We start from the raw sequence: 19564 nt of genomic DNA, 5'->3' as shown, positions 1-19564 counted from the left end.
CATGACTACGCTTTTGTATTATCACTACTGGGAGTTAAAATATATTTTCTTCATTCTAACTTAATATGCAGTTTATATTGATTTCTTTACTTTACAAGTTAAGTAATGCAGCAGTTGGCAATAATTCAACTCGCTAAGTGTATCCACTGCAAAGACAGACACATATGATGTCAGTGTTGTGGCTGCTTCTTATTTCATTTATGGGAATGTAAATTGAATAATTAAGTTAGTCGCAAGAATAATCCCTTTCACTTACAGGGATTTAAGCTGGTTCAATTTGACATAAAAATACAGCTATTCCTTTGATTCCAGCCAGCTGTCTCTGCTGTGTGGGAACACTTTGATCAATTATAACCATGGAAACTCTTAATTGTACAAACAGATTGCATCAACTGGTAATGCTCACATTGTGTCTACAGTTTGAGCAACATGGCAGCAGTGCAGCAACAGCAGCCTCTGCATTCAATGTCTCTATAGATGATGTGTTTAAAGACAGTACTGCATGTACTAGTGAATGAAATCCTGCCACTCTGTTTGATGCTGATGGCTTCGTAGAGATATGGACAAGGTGATATCCCCCGACATCCACAGCAACATTAGACAGATAGTGATAAAGTCCACATCAGGAGAAGGACTGTAGTAAGTCACATGTTTGTCAGCCTGGAGTCTGTGGTTTGTGTCATGTTTGAGCACTTTCTGTTTAACACCTTTGGTTTGTTTTCATTCAATTTATCATTCTTTTAAATGGTAAGTACAGGGTTGGCAGGAAATAACTCTTTTTGAGTAAAAAACCCCAAAACAAAACCCTTTGAAATCAGAAAAGGGCACTGATATTGCTGCATGGAGTAAAGCTTGCTTTCCAGCAGTGACAATATCAAAATGTTCAATGCATAACCTCACACAATTTCAACAGCCTTTAGAGGACTTCTCTGCTTTATTGTCCAGTTTAAATAGTTATCAGAACTCAAATATAACACACTAAATATCTGCATCTTCATCTTATTGATGTAGAAACCGAAGCTGTTCCATTACTGATGACATTCAGTAATCTGTAGATTTTTCAGTTTCAAAATGTGCAACATTACTTGCCTATAACATGACTGAAGTGTGGTCATGACTGATGTACAGTACTATTCTGCAAAAGTATTGAGTGATTTCTTATTTCTATTCATTTTGTTATGAAAATGGACCAGCTTATTGAAAATGTTTGCAAACATACACGGAAATGAATATCTATAAGGCAAAAACTGAGTTTGTACAATTCTAATAACCTTGAAAATCAACAATGTAGTATATCGAGGTCTGGGCCATGTGGAAGGCTAATCCATGGACGATAGTGTTCCATTGTGACTTTTTCTCTCCTGGTATGCTTTTACTGCATTGGCAATGTGTTTAGGATCATTTTCATGCTTCATCAATTTGACTAAATCCCCTACACCACTGGATGAAATGCAGCCCCAAACCATGACAGACCCTCCACTGTGTTTTACAGATGGCTGTAGACACTAACTGAACTAAAACTTTTCATCATTTCTTAAGACATTTCATCGCTTCTTTGCAACAGCCTCCCTTCCATTGAGACTCTTTGTGATAAGGCCTTTCAGTAATTTGCATCTCTCAGGTCCCATGCCAGGTATTTGCTGGATTTGTTCGTATTTCTCAAGGAGATGACTTTTAGTACTTTTAGATTTAGATAAGCCTCCTTTGTCCTAAATTTGTCCAGTTCCATCAGAGTTTTTAAATGACACAATGCACACCATAAGACAACTTTTCAATAGTTCTTTGGGAATCAGCTTATTGGTGCATAGATTCAACTAAAGAAATGGGAATAAATGATGTTTTTTTTAATCAGATACCTAACCATACTAATAAAGTGCTAAAAGATCAAATTTGAAATCAGTTCTTTGCTGACTTGTCTTTTACATGCAGACTCAACACCGTTCAGCCATCAGAATTAGGGGCCTTTTTTATGTTTGAATGATAAAAAAAAATCCTCTAAATACAGCCAGAGTGGACTGGACTGAAAATGAGTGAAAAAGAAGCCAATGTCCGAAGGAAAACTTTGAATACCCTTCAGAAAACCTGGAGAACAACTGCTCAAGACCGCTTTAAAAACAGGTCAGTCTCCTTGGAAACAAAATATAAAGAAATGAGGGGTAGCTCAAGACTTTTGTCCAGATCAATGTGTAGACCAAAAAGGATTTTTTCAAACGCTACTGCTGTAATAAACGTTAACATCCTACCTTATGTATTAGGAATGATTATATTATATAGCACTCCCCATAATATTCCTATTGTACATCAAAATTACCATTAACATTTGCCTCCTTTGATGCTTCCTTCCCCCACATTACATTACCTATCAATCACTTTTATGATGATCCTACTTTACTGCGGTGATTTAACCTATATCAACCATTTTTCCACACTGTCCTGCCCTATCCTCCTTTCATTAAGCAAGATATTAATGCACTTACAATTGAGGCCACTGGGTACTTGTAGTGATAATGCAGTGTAAGAGATTGGTATACACACGGCCCTTTTCTTGCAGGCATGTGCAAAGACTGTACTTCTACAGAGTTCATGTGGAGAAACACATCAACATGAGGACATTACAGTCTGAATAAATATTGGCCAGAAAACACACATCCTGTAGCTCTCATATACATGAAGACAGCTGTTCTGGAACTGGTGCTGTGAAAATACAATGTTAAGAAATCTGAGGCAGGAGGTTGATGGAAACCATAAAAAACTATAACTTTATAATTCCACTTACATACTAGTGAGAAAAAAAATCTTCCCGAGCTACGAGTCACTCAGAAAACTGCCACCTATGTTCTGTTCTGTGTGCTTTGTTCCTTCATCATTGTTTTATTTTATGTCCTTTCAGTTAGCCAAATGTTCACTTTATTCAATTAATCAGAAAAAGGACCTATTTTCACACTGCGTCACCATTGGTGCACAGTGTCAACATGATGTTGGCAACCTTGTTTTTGTATAAGAATATAACCAGAATACAGCCAGATAGCAGCCATTTAAGTGGATTCCTCTCTTGCAAAGACAATCATTGCAATGAATTGGGCTCATCAGTGCAGGCTGACTCAGATTTATTGCAATGTCTTAGAAATCTATCTGCATTTATAAAGTAGACAGCAATTATTTGCAAACCTTCATCAATCTGTTTGGTACGTTTAGGCTGTCTCTTTCCCTTACTTTGTTGTCACTCAGTGTTTGCAAAAATACACCTCAGTCAACAATGCTGTGCTGTTCCATCAGTGTTTCACAATTAGCGCTAAACTGGATAGAGAGTGCTACAGTAATTACGTGCAAAAAGCCCTCCGACCCACGGTAACGACTTATTTGGCTCTTTCTCTTAAGGTGGTTAATTTTTCATTCTTCCATAATTGGTATACTTTTTTCATTTTTTCTACAAAAAAATGTCCATACATTTATTTTTACACTGCGAAACACACTTGAAGTGGATAAAGTATTATACAAAAAGATTTCATTTTCAAAGATTTCATGTACTTGGACAACACCATCAGATGTGATGCAACATTAATGAAACTCAGACGGTCAAGCAGCTTGCAGGACTTTCAAAGCAAGCACTCTCTCCTTGGGTGAAGGCTGGAGCAAAACTTGTGTGATTGTGTTGGAGTTTGTCACAGCAACAAAATATTGCTACATGCAGAAGTTGCATAAGCTTAAAAATGTATTCTTTTATCCTTTAGTTTGACACTTCAAACGACTAATTAATTGAGAAAAATGCTGACTGCACAGTGTAAGGACTATCTACTTGTTATGTGTGATATTATTAATTTCTAGGTCCCAATTTTTCAGAAATAAAAGTGTAGTTTTGGACGGTCAGTGAAGTTATGTTATGTTATTTTAATGATTTGGCCTTTTGTGGCATTTGTGAAGCTCTAAACAATGGATAAGGGTTTAATTGTTCTTTAAAGAAGTACACAGGAAGGATCAGTTAATCACATGACAAGAATAAGATACTGGATACAGATCAAAGTCACAGCCAGTGTCTCAAGTGACACCGTGCATAACACATGGCTATTCATTATGATGTTGCTGCATGGCCTGACTTTGTTTTTCCTCCCCAAAAAGCACGATCCTGAGCACAATCTCCACAATCAAATTTTAGTTGTTCTGAAGCATTAATACTAATGTGTAAAACACTATGAACCCCAGGGGTTTGAATATACACTGAAAACTGAAACTAAGTTTAGAGACAAGAAACTAGCATGGACATGGACAGTGACATTTTTTGCCTCAGTCCTTGAACACTTATTTTGAAATCAAACAATGGAGGTTAAAGTCTATATAAAGTCCTGGCTTCAGTATGAGCATGTTAATATAGTTAATAATATATAGAAAGTTCATGGGCAGGACAGAGCAGGCACACTTTGCTCCCCCTCCCCCTCTTGTGTTTAGATGTTGCACCGTCATGTGACGTGACTTAGACGCTTTGGGCATTGTTAAGTTGTTTACATATTATTTATATTCTCACCAGTTTTTTTTTTGTTGTTGAGAATTTTAATTGTCATGTTTTTATTATAGTTTCTCAACAGTACTTGTTTGTTTTAATTTGTTTACTGGTTTGCGTGCACTCTTTATTTAAGATTTTTCAAAAAAAATAAAAAAAAATAAAGCATTTTCTATTCAATGATAAACTTTATCCTATTTATGTCCTGGTTTTAATTATTTAATAATAAAAAAAGGAAACATCACAAAGAACACATAAGGTCATGAAAAGTAATTGAGATTTAGCAATACAATGACGCATCCACCTTATTTATTGAAAAGTATTAGTATCGGTATCGGCGATACTGGCCCGTATTTACTTGATATCAGATAGATACCAAAATATGCAGTATCGCACACCACTACCTTCAGATCTTGTTTGCTGTATCTTTGTTTGACTGGGTCAGCCAAACAAAGATATTGGCTGAAAAGCGCTATCACTGCTTTCACTGTATGTTTACAATCACTCATTCTGCTGAATATCTCTCTCTCTCTCTCTCACTATATATACATATACATATATATACACACACACACATATATATATATATATATGCTGAGACAATCCAGCACATAACAGCAGGGTGCAAGATGCTAGCAGGCAAGGCATACATGGAATGGGACACGCCCTCAAGGGTGGTGGAGAATGACCGAGCTAAGATCCTGTGGGACTTCCAGATACAGACAGACAAAATGGTGGTGGCTAACCAACCGGACATAGTGGTGGCAGAAAAAACAACAGAAGAAGACGGCCATAGTGATAGATGTAGTGGTTCCCAATGACAGCAACATCAGAAAGATGGAACACAAGAAGCTTGAGAAATACCAAGGGCTCAGAGAAGAGCTCGAGATAATGTGGAGGGTAAAGGTAACAGTGGTAATCAGAACACTCGGTGTGGTGACTCCCAAACTAGGCAGGTGGCTCCAGCAGATCCCAGAAACAACATCGGAGGTCTCTATCCAGAAGAGCGAGCGAGCACGCACGCACGCACGCACGCACGCACATACATACATACATACATACATACATACATACATACATACGCTACCGCTGATCCTTTTCAGGGTCGCGGGGGGTGCTGGAGCCAATCCCAGCTGTCATAGGGCGAGAGGCGGGGTACACCATGGACAGGTCGCCAGTCTGTCGCAGGGCTAACACACAAGGACAGACAACCATTCATACTCACATTCACACCTAGTGGCAATTTGGATTTTCCAATTAACCTATCCCCACAAACTGCATGTCTTTGGACGGTGGGAGGAAGCCGGAGTACCCGGAGGGAACCCACGCAGACACGGGGAGAACATGCAAACTCCACACAGAAAGACCCCGGCCTGATGGTGGAATTGAACTCAGGACCTTCTTGCTGTGCGGCAACAGTGCTAACCACCGTGCCGCACATTGTGTCTACAGTGTATATATATATATATATATATACACCGCGTCAGGTGTTGAGGAACCAGGGCACCCTGACGAAAAGTGGGCTACTGGAACAAGAAGGCATCGGTGGGCAAGAGACGAAAACAGGGCGTTGTTGGAATGCTACTACGCAAGTAACCCCGGCGGGAGGGGCTACATGAATAGGATGAGGGACCTATGGATTCTTCGATACCCAACATCCACAATGACGGCGAAACAACTAGTAGCTCAGTGTTCCAACATTCGAAAGAAGGGACTGCTCTCACAGCTAGAGATTGACGAGGTACAACACAAATGCTACGGCAAGGAGGAGTCAGGACGCCAGGTCAGGGGGGCGATATCATCACCCCCACCCGAGATTGGGTACATAGCCCCAAGTGTGATAGGAGAAGGATTGTTGAGTGCGAGAGGAACTGACCTGAAAAATAGGATCATGGCCAAGCTTGAAACCTGGATCCCCCGTAGCCGGTTACCAAGATTACGTGAAGTACCCTCAGAAGGTCTGCTAGATGATGTTAATGCAGCACTACGGGCAATACCTACAACCACGATTACCGACACTAACAAGCTGATCTACAATACGGCAGCAGTGATCAGTGAGATGCTTGGCTACAAGTTGAACAGCGACAAGGGGCAGTACCCTCCATGGAGAAGGAGGCTAGAGGGCAAGATCAAAGTAGCACGGAGGGAGGTTAGCCAACTAACGGAGTTGCAGAAAGGTAAGACAAATAAGGTGCCTAAGAAATACAGCAAGCTGCCCATACCTGAGGCCTTGGAAACTGCCAAGCAAAGACTCACAGCCTTGGCCAGCCGCTTGAGGAGGTACACCAGAGAGATAGAAGGCAGGAGAATAAACCAGCTGTTCTCCACAGAACCAGCAAAGGTGTACTCTCAGTGGCAAGGGAACAATAAGAGAACAGCACCACCAAGGCTGGAGACGGAGCAATACTGGAAGAGCATATGGGAGAAGGATGCAACCCATAACGGCAATGCTCAGTGGCTAGAGGATCTGAGGGCAGACCACAGCGACCTCCCTGAACAGGGTCCAGTAACCATCACAGTGGCAGATATCCAAGAAAGGGTCTCCAGTATGAAGAGTTGGACAGCACCAGGGCCCGACATGGTTCACGCCTACTGGCTGAAGAAGCTGACTGCACTCCACGAGCGTCTGGCAGCACAAATGAACCAGCTGCTAGTTAACGAGAGACACCCGGAATGGCTAACCGAAGGTCGGACGGTCCTGATCCCCAAGGACCCCAAGAAGGGACCGGTCCCCTCCAACTACCGACCAATAACCTGCCTCAGTACTACATGGAAGCTCCTGTCAGGCATCATATCGGCTAAGATGAACAGGCACATGGGTCAATACATGAGCGGGACACAGAAAGGAATTGGCAAGAATACCAGAGGCGCAAAACACCAGCTACTGGTAGACAGAACAATCAGCCGAGACTGCAAGACCAGACTGACCAACCTGTGCACTGCCTGGATTGATTACAAGAAGGCCTATGACTCAATGCCCCACAGCTGGATACTGGAATGCCTAGAATTGTACAAGATCAATGGGACCCTAAGAGCCTTCATCAGGAACTCAATGGGGATGTGGCGTACAACACTAGAGGCCAACTCCAAGCCCATAGCACAAGTCACCATCAAGTGCGGGATCTACCAAGGAGATGCTCTGTCCCCACTGCTGTTCTGCATAGGCCTGAACCCCCTCAGTGAGATCATTAACAAGACTGGCTACGGATACCGACTACGGAACGGAGCAGTTGTCAGCCACCTCCTGTACATGGATGACATCAAGCTGTATGCCAAGAGTGAACGAGACATCGATTCACTGATCCACACTACCAGGCTATACAGCAATGACATTGGAATGTCGTTCGGACTGGAGAAGTGTAGCCGGATGGTAACAAAGAGAGGGAAGGTAGTCAGAACTGAGGGGATTGAACTACCAGAAGGCAACATTGCAGACATAGAGGACAGTTACAAGTACTTGGGGATCCCGCAGGCGAATGGGAACCACGAAGAGGCCGCTAGAAAAGCTGCAACCACCAAGTACCTGCAGAGGGTCAGGCAAGTCCTGAGGAGTCAGCTGAATGGTAAGAACAAGATCCGGGCCAGCAACACGTACGCCCTACCCGTGATCAGGTACCCTGCTGGGGTAATAGGCTGGCCAAAGGAGGAGATAGAAGCCACTGACATAAAGACAAGAAAGCTCCTTACCATGCATGGAGGGTTTCACCCCAAGTCCAGCACCCTGAGGCTGTACGCTAAGCGGAAGGAAGGGGGCCGGGGACTGGTGAGTGTCAGCACCACAGTCCAGGATGAGACAACGAACATCCAAGAATACATTGGGAAGATGGCCCCAACTGACCGAGTGCTCAGTGAATACCTCAGGCAGCAGAAACCCAAGAAAGAGGAGGGAGACGAGGAACCATCATGGAAGGACAGGCCCCTGCACGGTATGTACCACCGGCAGATAGAGGAGGTGGCTGATATCCAGAAATCCTACCAGTGGCTGGACAAAGCTGGACTGAAAGACAGCACAGAGGCACTAATCATGGCAGCACAAGAACAAGCTCTGAGCACAAGATCCATAGAGGCTGGGGTCTATCACACCAGGCAAGACCCCAGGTGCAGGCTGTGTAAAGATGCCCCAGAGACAATCCAGCACATAACAGCAGGGTGCAAGATGCTAGCAGGCAAGGCATACATGGAACGCCATAACCAAGTGGCCGGCATAGTGTACAGGAACATCTGTGCCGAGTATAACCTGGAAGTCCCGAGGTCAAAATGGGAGATGCCCCCAAGGGTGGTGGAGAATGACCGAGCTAAGATCCTGTGGGACTTCCAGATACAGACGGACAAAATGGTGGTGGCTAACCAACCGGACATAGTGGTGGTAGACAAACAGAAGAAGATGGCCGTAGTGATCGATGTAGCGGTTCCGAATGACAGCAATATCAGGAAGAAGGAACACGAGAAGCTGGAGAAATACCAAGGGCTCAGAGAAGAGCTCGAGAGGATGTGGAGGGTGAAGGTAACGGTGGTCCCCGTGGTAATCGGAGCACTAGGTGCGGTGACTCCCAAGCTAGGCGAGTGGCTCCAGCAGATCCCGGGAATAACATCGGAGATCTCTGTCCAGAAGAGCGCAGTCCTGGGAACAGCTAAGATACTGCGCAGGACCCTCAAGCTCCCAGGCCTCTGGTAGAGGACCTGAGCTTGAAGGATAAACCGCCCGCAGGGGCGTGCTGGGTGTTTTTATATATATATATATATATATATATATGCATGCTACTTCATGCCCAAATTAGCATGGAAATAATTACTTTTGAAGCCTTGGAATTTAGGATGAGATGTACATTAGTGCATTCATTTTTGTTTCTTTTTTCCCTGTATGTTAAACCTGCATTTTAATGTAGAATCCATTATTGTATTCTGAGCTGAATGTCTCCAGCTTCAGGGAAATGTAAAAAATGAATAAAAAATGAATAATGAAGCCTAATAAGATTCAAGCTACCTTGCAGTTAGAAAGACCCTGGTAAATGACTAATGTGTACAGGGATTTTTTTTTTGTTTCCTACTTGACTAACCTTGTGCTAAATGCCCAGACAACCAAATTGGGCAAACATGTCAAAACACAGCATTAAAATTCAAAGGCAAAGGCACAGATTTGCAATTAGTAACCTGACTGACTCTTCCGATGTTTGTGGGTGGCTCTTCTTGCTTTGTTTTAACCCTCTCTTTTTTTTTTTTATAATAAGAGTCTTCCCATCAGAGCAGAAATGTGGGGAGTTTAGCTGAGCGAGTCTACAATGGCAGGGATGGTGTGGGAGGATGGCAGTCTCTGACTACAAATGAGAGCGCACACAATGCACAGCCTAATCTGTCACACATGTAATGAGCACATCCCTGCTTTGCTCCCTTAAGGACACACACACACGTTAATGCACACTCCCATTCACGTGCAGCCAAAGCTGGAGGGATGCACATAGCATGATATTCATATGATCCCAGTCCCCTTAAGAGATTAGACACACAAGCACCAAGAAACCACTTCATAGAGGCAAGGTGAGCTCAGCTCTTTGTATTACCACATCCTACAGACACTTTCCCTAAAAAGAACAGATATGTTAATAAAGCCACCCATGGATATGACCACACATACCAAGTATTAAGTGGTGAAGCGGGTATTGTTATGGCCTCTGTCGCCCTGTTGCTCTCAGTGTGAAACGCAGATCTCAGAAAAGCCTTCATTGAAAAGGCAGCGTGAGGGGGCCACAGACCTGGTGTTAATTAAGGATTACTCGCACCATAAGATAATACTAACGCATTAACTTTGACTGCTGCAAAAGTAAATTACACATGGTAGTAACAAACTGCACTGCAAAAAACAGGTCTTAAAAACTAGAAGAAGAAGAAAAGAAGGAAGAAAATGATCTGTGACAGGAAAAATCCAAGTCGTGATCTCTTGACCAGAGTGATCACTGTGTACCATGCTTTCTCACAGTTATACGCAATGTTGCCAGGCCCATTTGAAAATGTGGGCCTGTGATGGTTCACTTACACTCATCCATTGTTTACAATGTATTTGAAGAAATGTTAATATTACATGGCATTTGTGCCTACTATGAGTACAAATGTGTGCTGTGAAATATACCCAGCATTCATCGCGGTTATGATACCTGTGAAAAATGTAATGAAGACAAACTCTGAATGGTTTCCATTCACAAATCTTTAGTTTTACAAAGATCATAAAGTCACTCTAAACATCACTATGTACTGTCACTGTAGCAGTAACCCACTGCACTAATGGTGTCACATCTTTACTAGGCCTACATGCAGATAAATAAAATGCAGCATTAACCATGCAACTGTAAATATAATGGAACAAACTCAAGGTTAACACAGCATAAAATCAAATTTAAAACTCTTGCTGTTATACATAAACCTGGTAAATATATCCCTCTCGCCTGCTCTAACATTGTGCTTAAAACAAAGAAATGCAGTTGTACTGCCTAACCTTCCTTTGATAAAATGGACCAATATTCAGTTTAAATACACTAAAGTACCAGGGGGAATTTCACTTTTCTATATAACTGGCCAGATTATCACATTTGTTTTTTTTCCATTAAGGTGTGTCTTGTTTACATGTGAAAGGGTAATATGCTAGAAAAGAGAAAAACATCAACAAAGCAGTTTTGTACCTGTCAGTGTTGAAACAGCAAGCGCAACAAGTTCTAAATCTTATGAATGAATAAACACAGACGCAAAAATAAATCTTTAAAATAAGTAAATGCTCCAAAATAAAATGTCCTGATAAGAAGAGATGTCAGACAAAAAACAAGCACACATTGTCTTGAATGAAGATATTTCATCTCAGCTTTTTTGAACTCCACAGTAAAACACATTTTGGTGGTTTCTAATTCCCTCAAATCATCAACAAAAATTTAATTAACCACAGAGAAAAGAATCCTAACACTTCTGCCCAATTGTAGTTGTATAGAAATGGGCTTACCCTGTGATGCGCGGGAGAGTGTCGGTTGAGAAGAGGGAGAGAGGGGACTTGTCTCGCATTATAAGCCAAACAGTGTACTGCCCACTTTGCCTGGGGTGGAAGAACACAGCCATGTCCAGGCTACAAGGACCTTGTCCCCCCCATAGCCAAGGACTGAGCACCCAGGGGCCTCCAAACGCTGAACCGTTCACCCAGAGAAACTCACCTGAGGGAGAGAGGAAAAGCAAACAAGTGTAAAACCAAGACTAGAGATTGGCTAAATGCACGAGTACAAAAGCTTGAAAACGATATGGAATCTTGCATGCATGATATGATGTTGTAGCATGTATTGAGATGATTTATGGGAAGTAGAACGAGATAGTTTTAAGGCCACATCTGAGTCTAGCCCTTGAAGAAAATTAATAAAATAAAGCTGCTTTGAAAATAAGCTGTCAGTGACACCCTGTGCACAAAAAAGTCAAGCAGGGGGGAAAAGGAAAAAAAAATCAAAGAGATTTTTTTTATAGCTTTGATATTCCATTTCACTTTCTATTAAGCTCACTCAAGGAAGAAGTTGATCAGAAGCACAAAGTTTGGTATCTGTGTGTTTGTGGCAAAGTGGCACAAAGAAACTCAACTTAAAAGGAAGAAAATCCATTTTTAACAGGCTCAGTTAAGTAAAGTATTGTTAATGAGGAGATTATTAAGAAAATTCAAACCAAAAATTTTAAATAAGAAGGAATAACTGATTTTCTGTTATTCAAGGTCAATTTTCAAAAGCACACCATTGTTTTTCTTGTGACATTACCAATAAGTTTGATGTGTCACATGGCCCTCTTCCTATTGAAAAAACAAAAGTTGTATCCAAGATGGCCGACTTCTAACTGGCCACCATGGTCACCACCCATCTTGAGGAGTTTGCCCCCTCACATATACTAATGTGCCACAAACAGGACTTTAATATCACCAACCATCCCCATTTTATTACGGTGTATCCATATAAATGGCCCACCCTGTACACAGCTTTTGTATTGGAACACATTAACAGAACAGATGTTTCTTAAAATCTTTAAAAGTGATTTCAAAGCCTAAATCTAGCTTATTTAGTCTTAACTAAGTGCCAAATGGTACAAACTGTATGAATCTGCAATTAGGTGGCACCCAAACATCTGACGCCACAAGTCAAGATGTTTCTAGTTTGCTTTTGTTTGTCTGGAAGTGCACCGACGCCACTTTCGTTCAAACCTGAAAACGAAAGTTATCGCTGCACTATTCACAAGCATTCTGTAGTCGTGTGAGGATGTTTAGGTTTCTCAGTTATTATAAGTGTTCAGTGGCATTTGAGGTGACTGTGGAAGAAAGTAATTGTCAGTTGGTACTTGTTGATCTTTGAGGTGTGTCTTGGCTCATTATCGTGCTGCAGTATGACTCCTTGTCCATAAAGAGGCACAGCAGAAGGTGGAGCATGCCTTTCAAAAATGCAGTACTGCTTCTTCTGAGTCATAGTGTAGTACATGATTGACTATGGATAAGAAAGGTATCATCCCCTCTCTTATCTTTGTCTCCTTACATTCACCGTTCTGTTAATGCCTATAATTTCTAATATGGATTCAACAATAAATATGATCTCCTTCCATCATCTACTCATGTATCCATCCAAAGCATTTCCCTTTGTAAATCTGGTGTGATGTCTTACTCTAAAAAAGGTTTTTAAAAAACCTTGGAAAACTTCATTTCACACGGAGAGAGTCTATCTTCACTACAAGCTTTTACTTAATAATTTATCCTCACTAAAACAATGCTGCTTAGCCAGCAATGTTCTGCTGGAACCTTGAGGCACAGCCACATTTATAGCAGGTGAACAATGGCTGTAGTTGAATAAGTCTCTGGTGAGTCAGTCAAATCGACCCCAGTGCCATCCAAACGCTGCTTTATTGGAAGGATGCAAGTCAAGGGAATCAAACGTTTTGCAGAAAGCAGGGGAAATGGGCACAAACATGCTACAATTTGGCTGCTGACATAGAAATAGTGGAGAAAGCGAAATACACTTTTAAATATTTCTAAACCCTCAAACTTTGTATTTCTGGTATTAATGGCAGATACTTTTTCAAAGCTTTTTCTGTCCTTGTCAGCAAGGGAATAATTCTACTTTATGTTTATTAGAGAGGTCATAGTGGGTGGTGGTAGTGCCAACAGAATTATCCTTCTCTGATAACAAATGCCTTCCCCTATCCCATGGGGCTGTTGAAAAAAACTGGATAATTTGAAGGCCTTCACATTGGAGTGCTCCAGTTAAGCCTCATTTGCTCTGCTTTCCACATTTGAATGCTTCTTACACAGAGGGTCCAGACAATTTGGCAAGGACAGTATGAATGCTTACAACAAGTTTCAGGCAATGTGGACTGAATGCATTTTCTACACACCCAACAGCAATCTGATATAAAGTTTTTAAGACTTAGCCTGGAAGGGTTTTGGGCCCGAAGGCAGAAAACTATTAACTCTTCTTTCCCAGTTCTAATAAGATGGAGAAATACCTGCTTGGGAGCAATTACTGGCAGGGCACAAATTATAATGGCAAAGTGCAAAGCAAAGACTGTAATTCGGTTAGTAGAGTTCAGCTTTAGCTTTACCCCTAAATACTGCTGCCTAACAGAGTTTGATAGTCTTATTTAATGCATCACAATATTCGCTTCCTCTGACTGTCTTCCCAAATTTGCATAGTGCAACATCATCATTGACAGGGTATTAAGCAGATGGGATCCCTTAACTGCTTATATTGAGAAAAAAAAAACATTAAAACATCACAACACAAAGCATTAGGCAAGATTTGTGTTTGTTTGTTACATATGTTGTTCCACTGTTGGATGCTAATATTTAAAATGAGCAGGGTGAAAAAAAATGCCTGGATCCATGAACATAAATCATGCAAAGCTAATCTAGTATGTCCAAGACTAGAAATTCTGTGTTTGTAAATTAGCATAATTAGCATTATATGCTCTTTAAATCAGCAGCAATTGCATGTTTAAACATGGAGCAGTGAACACAGCTCTTATTTGGCCTGACAATGTTAAATCATAACAAAGATAAAGTTAGTTCTCTTGAAAGATAACCTGCAATTATAAGATAAGAACTGTGATCCAACAGTCCTTTTACTCTGTTTGTTTTTCTTTCAGTATATTTCATAATTAAATTGCGTACTGACTGCCCGAGAGCTGCTTGAGTCTTCATAAACAAAGATACTGATGTGATTGTTGTGCATTCAATGTTGTCAGCGTCGGGGTAGAAAACTTGTTATCAAGTCTTTTTAAAAACACTAATTATCAACTGCAGCATGTATGCTTTTATCTGTTAGTAGCTAATAGGTATAGGAATATATCCAAGATCAAGCTATGACACTAGAAACTTGCTTTATTTATTTTTTAATCAAAGTTGTACTTTTTGTACTGTTTTCTTATCCATGATCGTAATAACTTTGCATGTAAACACGCTTTTAAAATGTAAACTATTCCTCATTAGAATTTTATTCATCTAGAGTCCAAGAATAAAATATACAGGGAGTGCAGAATTATTAGGCAAATGAGTATTTTGTCCACATCATCCTCTTCTTGCATGTTGTCTTACTCCAAGCTGTATAGGCTCGAAAGCCTACTACCAATTAAGCATATTAGGTGATGTGCATCTCTGTAATGAGAAGGGGTGTGGTCTAATGACATCAACACCCTATATCAGGTGTGCATAATTATTAGGCAACGTCCTTTCCTTTGGCAAAATGGGTCAAAAGAAGGACTTGACAGGCTCAGAAAAGTCAAAAATAGTGAGATATCTTGCAGAGGGATGCAGCAGTCTCAAAATTGCAAAGCTTCTGAAGCGTGATCATCGAACAATCAAGCGTTTCATTCAAAATAGTCAACAGGGTCGCAAGAAGCGTGTGGAAAAACCAAGGCGCAAAATAACTGCCCATGAACTGAGAAAAGTCAAGCGTGCAGCTGCCAAGATGCCACTTGCCACCAGTTTGGCCATATTTCAGAGCTGCAACATCACTGGAGTGCCCAAAAGCACAAGGTGTGCAATACTCAGAGACATGGCCAAGGTAAGAAAGGCTGAAAGACGACCACCACTGAACAAGACACACAAGCTGAAACGTCAAGACTGGGCCAAGAAATATCTCAAGACTGATTTTTCTAAGGCTGTGGTTGCTGCTGCACGCAATGTTGATGGTGAACAGATCAAAACACTGACAGAATCCATGGATGGCAGGCTTTTGAGTGTCCTTGCAAAGAAAGGTGGCTATATTGGTCGCTGATTTGTTTTTGTTTTGTTTTTGAATGTCAGAAATGTATATTTGTGAATGTGGAGATGTTATATTGGTTTCACTGGTAAAAATAAATAATTGAAATGGGTATATATTTGTTTTTTGTTGAGTTGCCTAATAATTATGCACAGTAATAGTCACCTGCACACACAGATATCCCCCTAAAATAGCTAAAACCAAAAACAAACTAAAAACTACTTCCAAAAACATTCAGCTTTGATATTAATGAGTTTTTTGGGTTCATTGAGAACATGGTTGTTGTTCAATAATAAAATTATTCCTCAAAAATACAACTTGCCTAATAATTCTGCACTCCCTGTATATGTCAAAATCTAACATTTAAGACTTCATGAAAATGAAAATTATAATAACTTTATGAAAATTACAACTTTTCTCAAGAGCTATTCATAATGGAAAAACAACCCTCATTCCTAAAACAACTGAAAGACTCTATAACTAGAAAGAACTCTTCAGTAACCACCAATCTATACACTTTGATTTTAACCCACACTACCACTAGTGCTCTACTTGCCCTATTATTCTTTGCAAACGGAGTTTCTTGTAGGCTATTTCTTATTTATCCGTGAAGCTCAACCTCAGTGACACCAGCTTAATCTGCAGTGCCTCTAAACTGGTACTTGATTGCTGCCCCTGCGATGAGGAAGACAAGCCCCAAAACACAGAAGCAAGAAACATTTCAATCCAAAGTGAAAGTTCTATTCTGTATCATTGAATCAAGCTGGTAAACAATTTTCTCCCTCTCTCTCTCTGTGCAGTTACCGATTCAATCAACGGAGGCTCTTGTTGACATAGCATACCAAATCCAACTGTTGGAGAGAACAGAATTCCCTCAGATAATAAAATTGCAGCTAAAGGCCTGAGAGAAGGAGGAAAACAAACAATTCAGATTGTATTCTCTGCCAAATCCTCTTATAACATAATGCATTTACCCAGGGCCAGCACAGGATTTCTGGGGTGCCAACAATTTGACTGACAAACATTTTAATTTACAACCCATTCATCTGATCAACACGGTGACACAGCTTCCACAGTAGCAAAATGGTGTTAAAGTATGTTCTGCATGCTGATAAAAAGCTATCTTGTGATAGTGTATTGTTGGTGGTTTCTTCAATAAAACTGTTTACTGCAGCAGTGATTTCAAATTGAAATCTGGTGTGCTGTTATGGTGAAAGGGGACGACATCAGTAAAATTGCAATCAGGGACTGCGATTCACTGGCAGGGCTGAAAATTCCCTCTACATCACACAAAAATTACTTACTTGACCGAGATAGCATGTGTATTGTGTTGGGTTTCTGAGAACATCAAGACAATATCTTCTCATTTTTCTACCGTATTATTATCTTTAAATGTACTATAAGGCAATATCCTGCAGTCCAGTGCCACAAACATTCCAGTTTTGTAATGGTGAAGAACCTGTTTAAAAACTTCAGCATCCAAATCTGGATCTGGATGAAACGCAGGAATACAAAAGTTAATCTTTCTAAGTTGGGCCAAGCCCCACTTCTAGTATAATGACATGTAAATCCACTCAAACAGCCTGAGTAATCTAGCTACCAAGCAAACCAGACTAATCACATAACCTCCTCCTTCCCCCAGGCAAAACTGCTTTTTAGTAATCATCATGAACCACTATAGAAAGTGTAAAAAGATGAATCACTCTGTTTTTCTTCAGGGATTCGGAAGAAGAAGCAAGAAAAAGAAGATTTTTAAACATTATTTTGGGACAAATGCGAAAAACAAACCCCACTCATACTGTGATTTCCATTGATTTTTAATTTCACCATTAAAGTTGACTTTGTTTGGTGGTCGAATAAAAGTGTACTCTACAGCATTTTCTGGTTATAGCGTGAAAGAGTTATTAAACATGTGAGTGGAATTATATGTCTATACAGTGTCTGTTTGTCTTTGTCAACTAAATGTTAATCATACTGATTTTATTGTAGGTTACCTTATAGTGCACATAACACCAATAGCTCTCTGCTCTCTTATGCAGAAACATCCCAATTGCACTTAAAGCTTTCACTGTCTTTAAAAAAAAATGCTGTTTCTGGACTGCACAGAGCTCGCATGTATGACAGACAGATTTGAATGCAAAACTGGACCAAAAATATTCAATAATGAATGATTAATAATACGACTAACCGGATGAAGACCTAATGCTTTGAAACACCAAGTGTAAACATGGTACACACACGATGTGTCCTCTCCTTTTAATAAGAATGAAAATAATGTGAGTAAAAAATAACACAAATCTGAATAAGTGAACATGAAATGTTCACAGGCATGCTGCCCATTCTGGGTGCAACTCAGTGTGAAGTTCAATGTGCGTAAAAGAACAAAAAAAACCAAAACATCATGCGTGGGAGTACAAAGCAAACCACAGTTTTGTTTTGATTTTTTTTTCCTGGGCTACATGGTTTAAAAAGGAAATGGCTTATTCTGACTATGCAACAGGGGCTGATATGGAGGGGGTGTACAGGGGCATGCAGAAAAGATGCCAATGGAATAACACGGATAGAAAACACTTGCAATTCAATTTGAGTGACTTTATTCTTATTTCAAAATGTGCGTTTGTGTGTTTTTCTTGAACAAAGTTAAAGAAAAACATTGCATTTGTTCATTACTCCAGTTTGCTGTGTGGCAAACACTAACTCCTCTGCCCTCTAAGCTACAACTAAAACATAAAAACAGTTCAGATAAGCAGTATTTATAAAGATCATCATGAGAGTGTGAAAAGGTAGATGGGATGTGAGACAGGACACAGTTTTTTTTAAATGTAAATTTTGTTAACTGTATTAGCTTCTCATTTTCTTTAGGCTTCCTTCCTTTTTGTAAAACAGGGTTATGTGTAATAACAATTTGTATAAAACAATTTGTGTTGTAACAGGATCACTACAGTCGAAAGAACGCTGCTGTTTCTCCAGACCCAGACCAAGCACAGTAGACTCCAGTGACAACTGGTATGACATTGATTTAGTCAGAAACAGCATTAAAGAAGGAGGTGAGGTGGAAGTGGGTTGCAAAGCAGCTAACAAATGTGCAGACAGGCTCGAGTAGCTTAAAAATAGCACAAACTGGATGTGTTGGCTGAGCCATTAGCTGATGTGAGCTGACACTCAGATGAGCTGATCTGCCAAGATTGCAGCTGAGCTTGATTTGTTGCCTGCTGGAACAGTGTGTTGAATTATTGGTGAAAGCTATCAGAAGTGCAGGACAATTAAACAAACACACACACACACACACACACACACACACACACACACACACACACACACACACACACACACACACACACACAAAAAAAAAAAAATCAATATGGACAAAGTGATTTATTTCTACACCAGAACTGACTTTTCTGTTGACCAGCTGATCTTATTTGTTGGAACCAATTTGTACTAGAATGCAGTGCATTCACAAAATACCTCAATTTCATAGGCAGAACAAAATATTATATTTAAACATATAAATATTAAAATATTGCATATTGAATCCTCAAAGATATTGTAATGCTTTTGAGAAGTAAAAAGCATTTATTTATTTAAAAAATGTATTTTCTAAAATACATCTTATTATATTATATATATTAGTAATCATAATAACACAACATAATAATCACAGTCACCGTCTAACTCTGCAGAATGTCAGTGAAATTGTTATTTTGGCATCAAAAGCAATCAAGAAGATAACAGCTGATCACCTTTAATTTATAACAACAAAATTAGTCAGTGGAGAATTAATGGGGAAAAACAGCCCTCAAACTTTTGACAGAACACA

The 19564-nt window shown here is 40.2% G+C and overlaps 1 protein-coding gene across 4 annotated transcripts in view; it reads right to left on the bottom strand.

Moving 5' to 3' along the window:
• Positions 1-19564, bottom strand: part of alk (ALK receptor tyrosine kinase) — a 417876-nt gene that overhangs the window by 165346 nt on the left and 232966 nt on the right. For all 4 annotated transcript variants that reach the window (XM_082517110.1, XM_082517112.1, XM_082517111.1 and 1 more), the window contains exon 4: positions 11478-11682. In XM_082517110.1, coding sequence (XP_082373236.1) covers positions 11478-11682 — 205 coding nt within the window. The remainder of the gene's footprint in view (positions 1-11477; positions 11683-19564) is intronic.

This window comes from Aulonocara stuartgranti (assembly GCF_965226115.1).
Source record: "Aulonocara stuartgranti genome assembly, chromosome: 19".
Lineage (NCBI taxonomy): Eukaryota > Metazoa > Chordata > Actinopteri > Cichliformes > Cichlidae > Aulonocara > Aulonocara stuartgranti.
The sequence above is the reverse complement of the archived record's forward strand: the minus strand, read 5'-3'. Positions and strand labels throughout refer to the sequence as shown.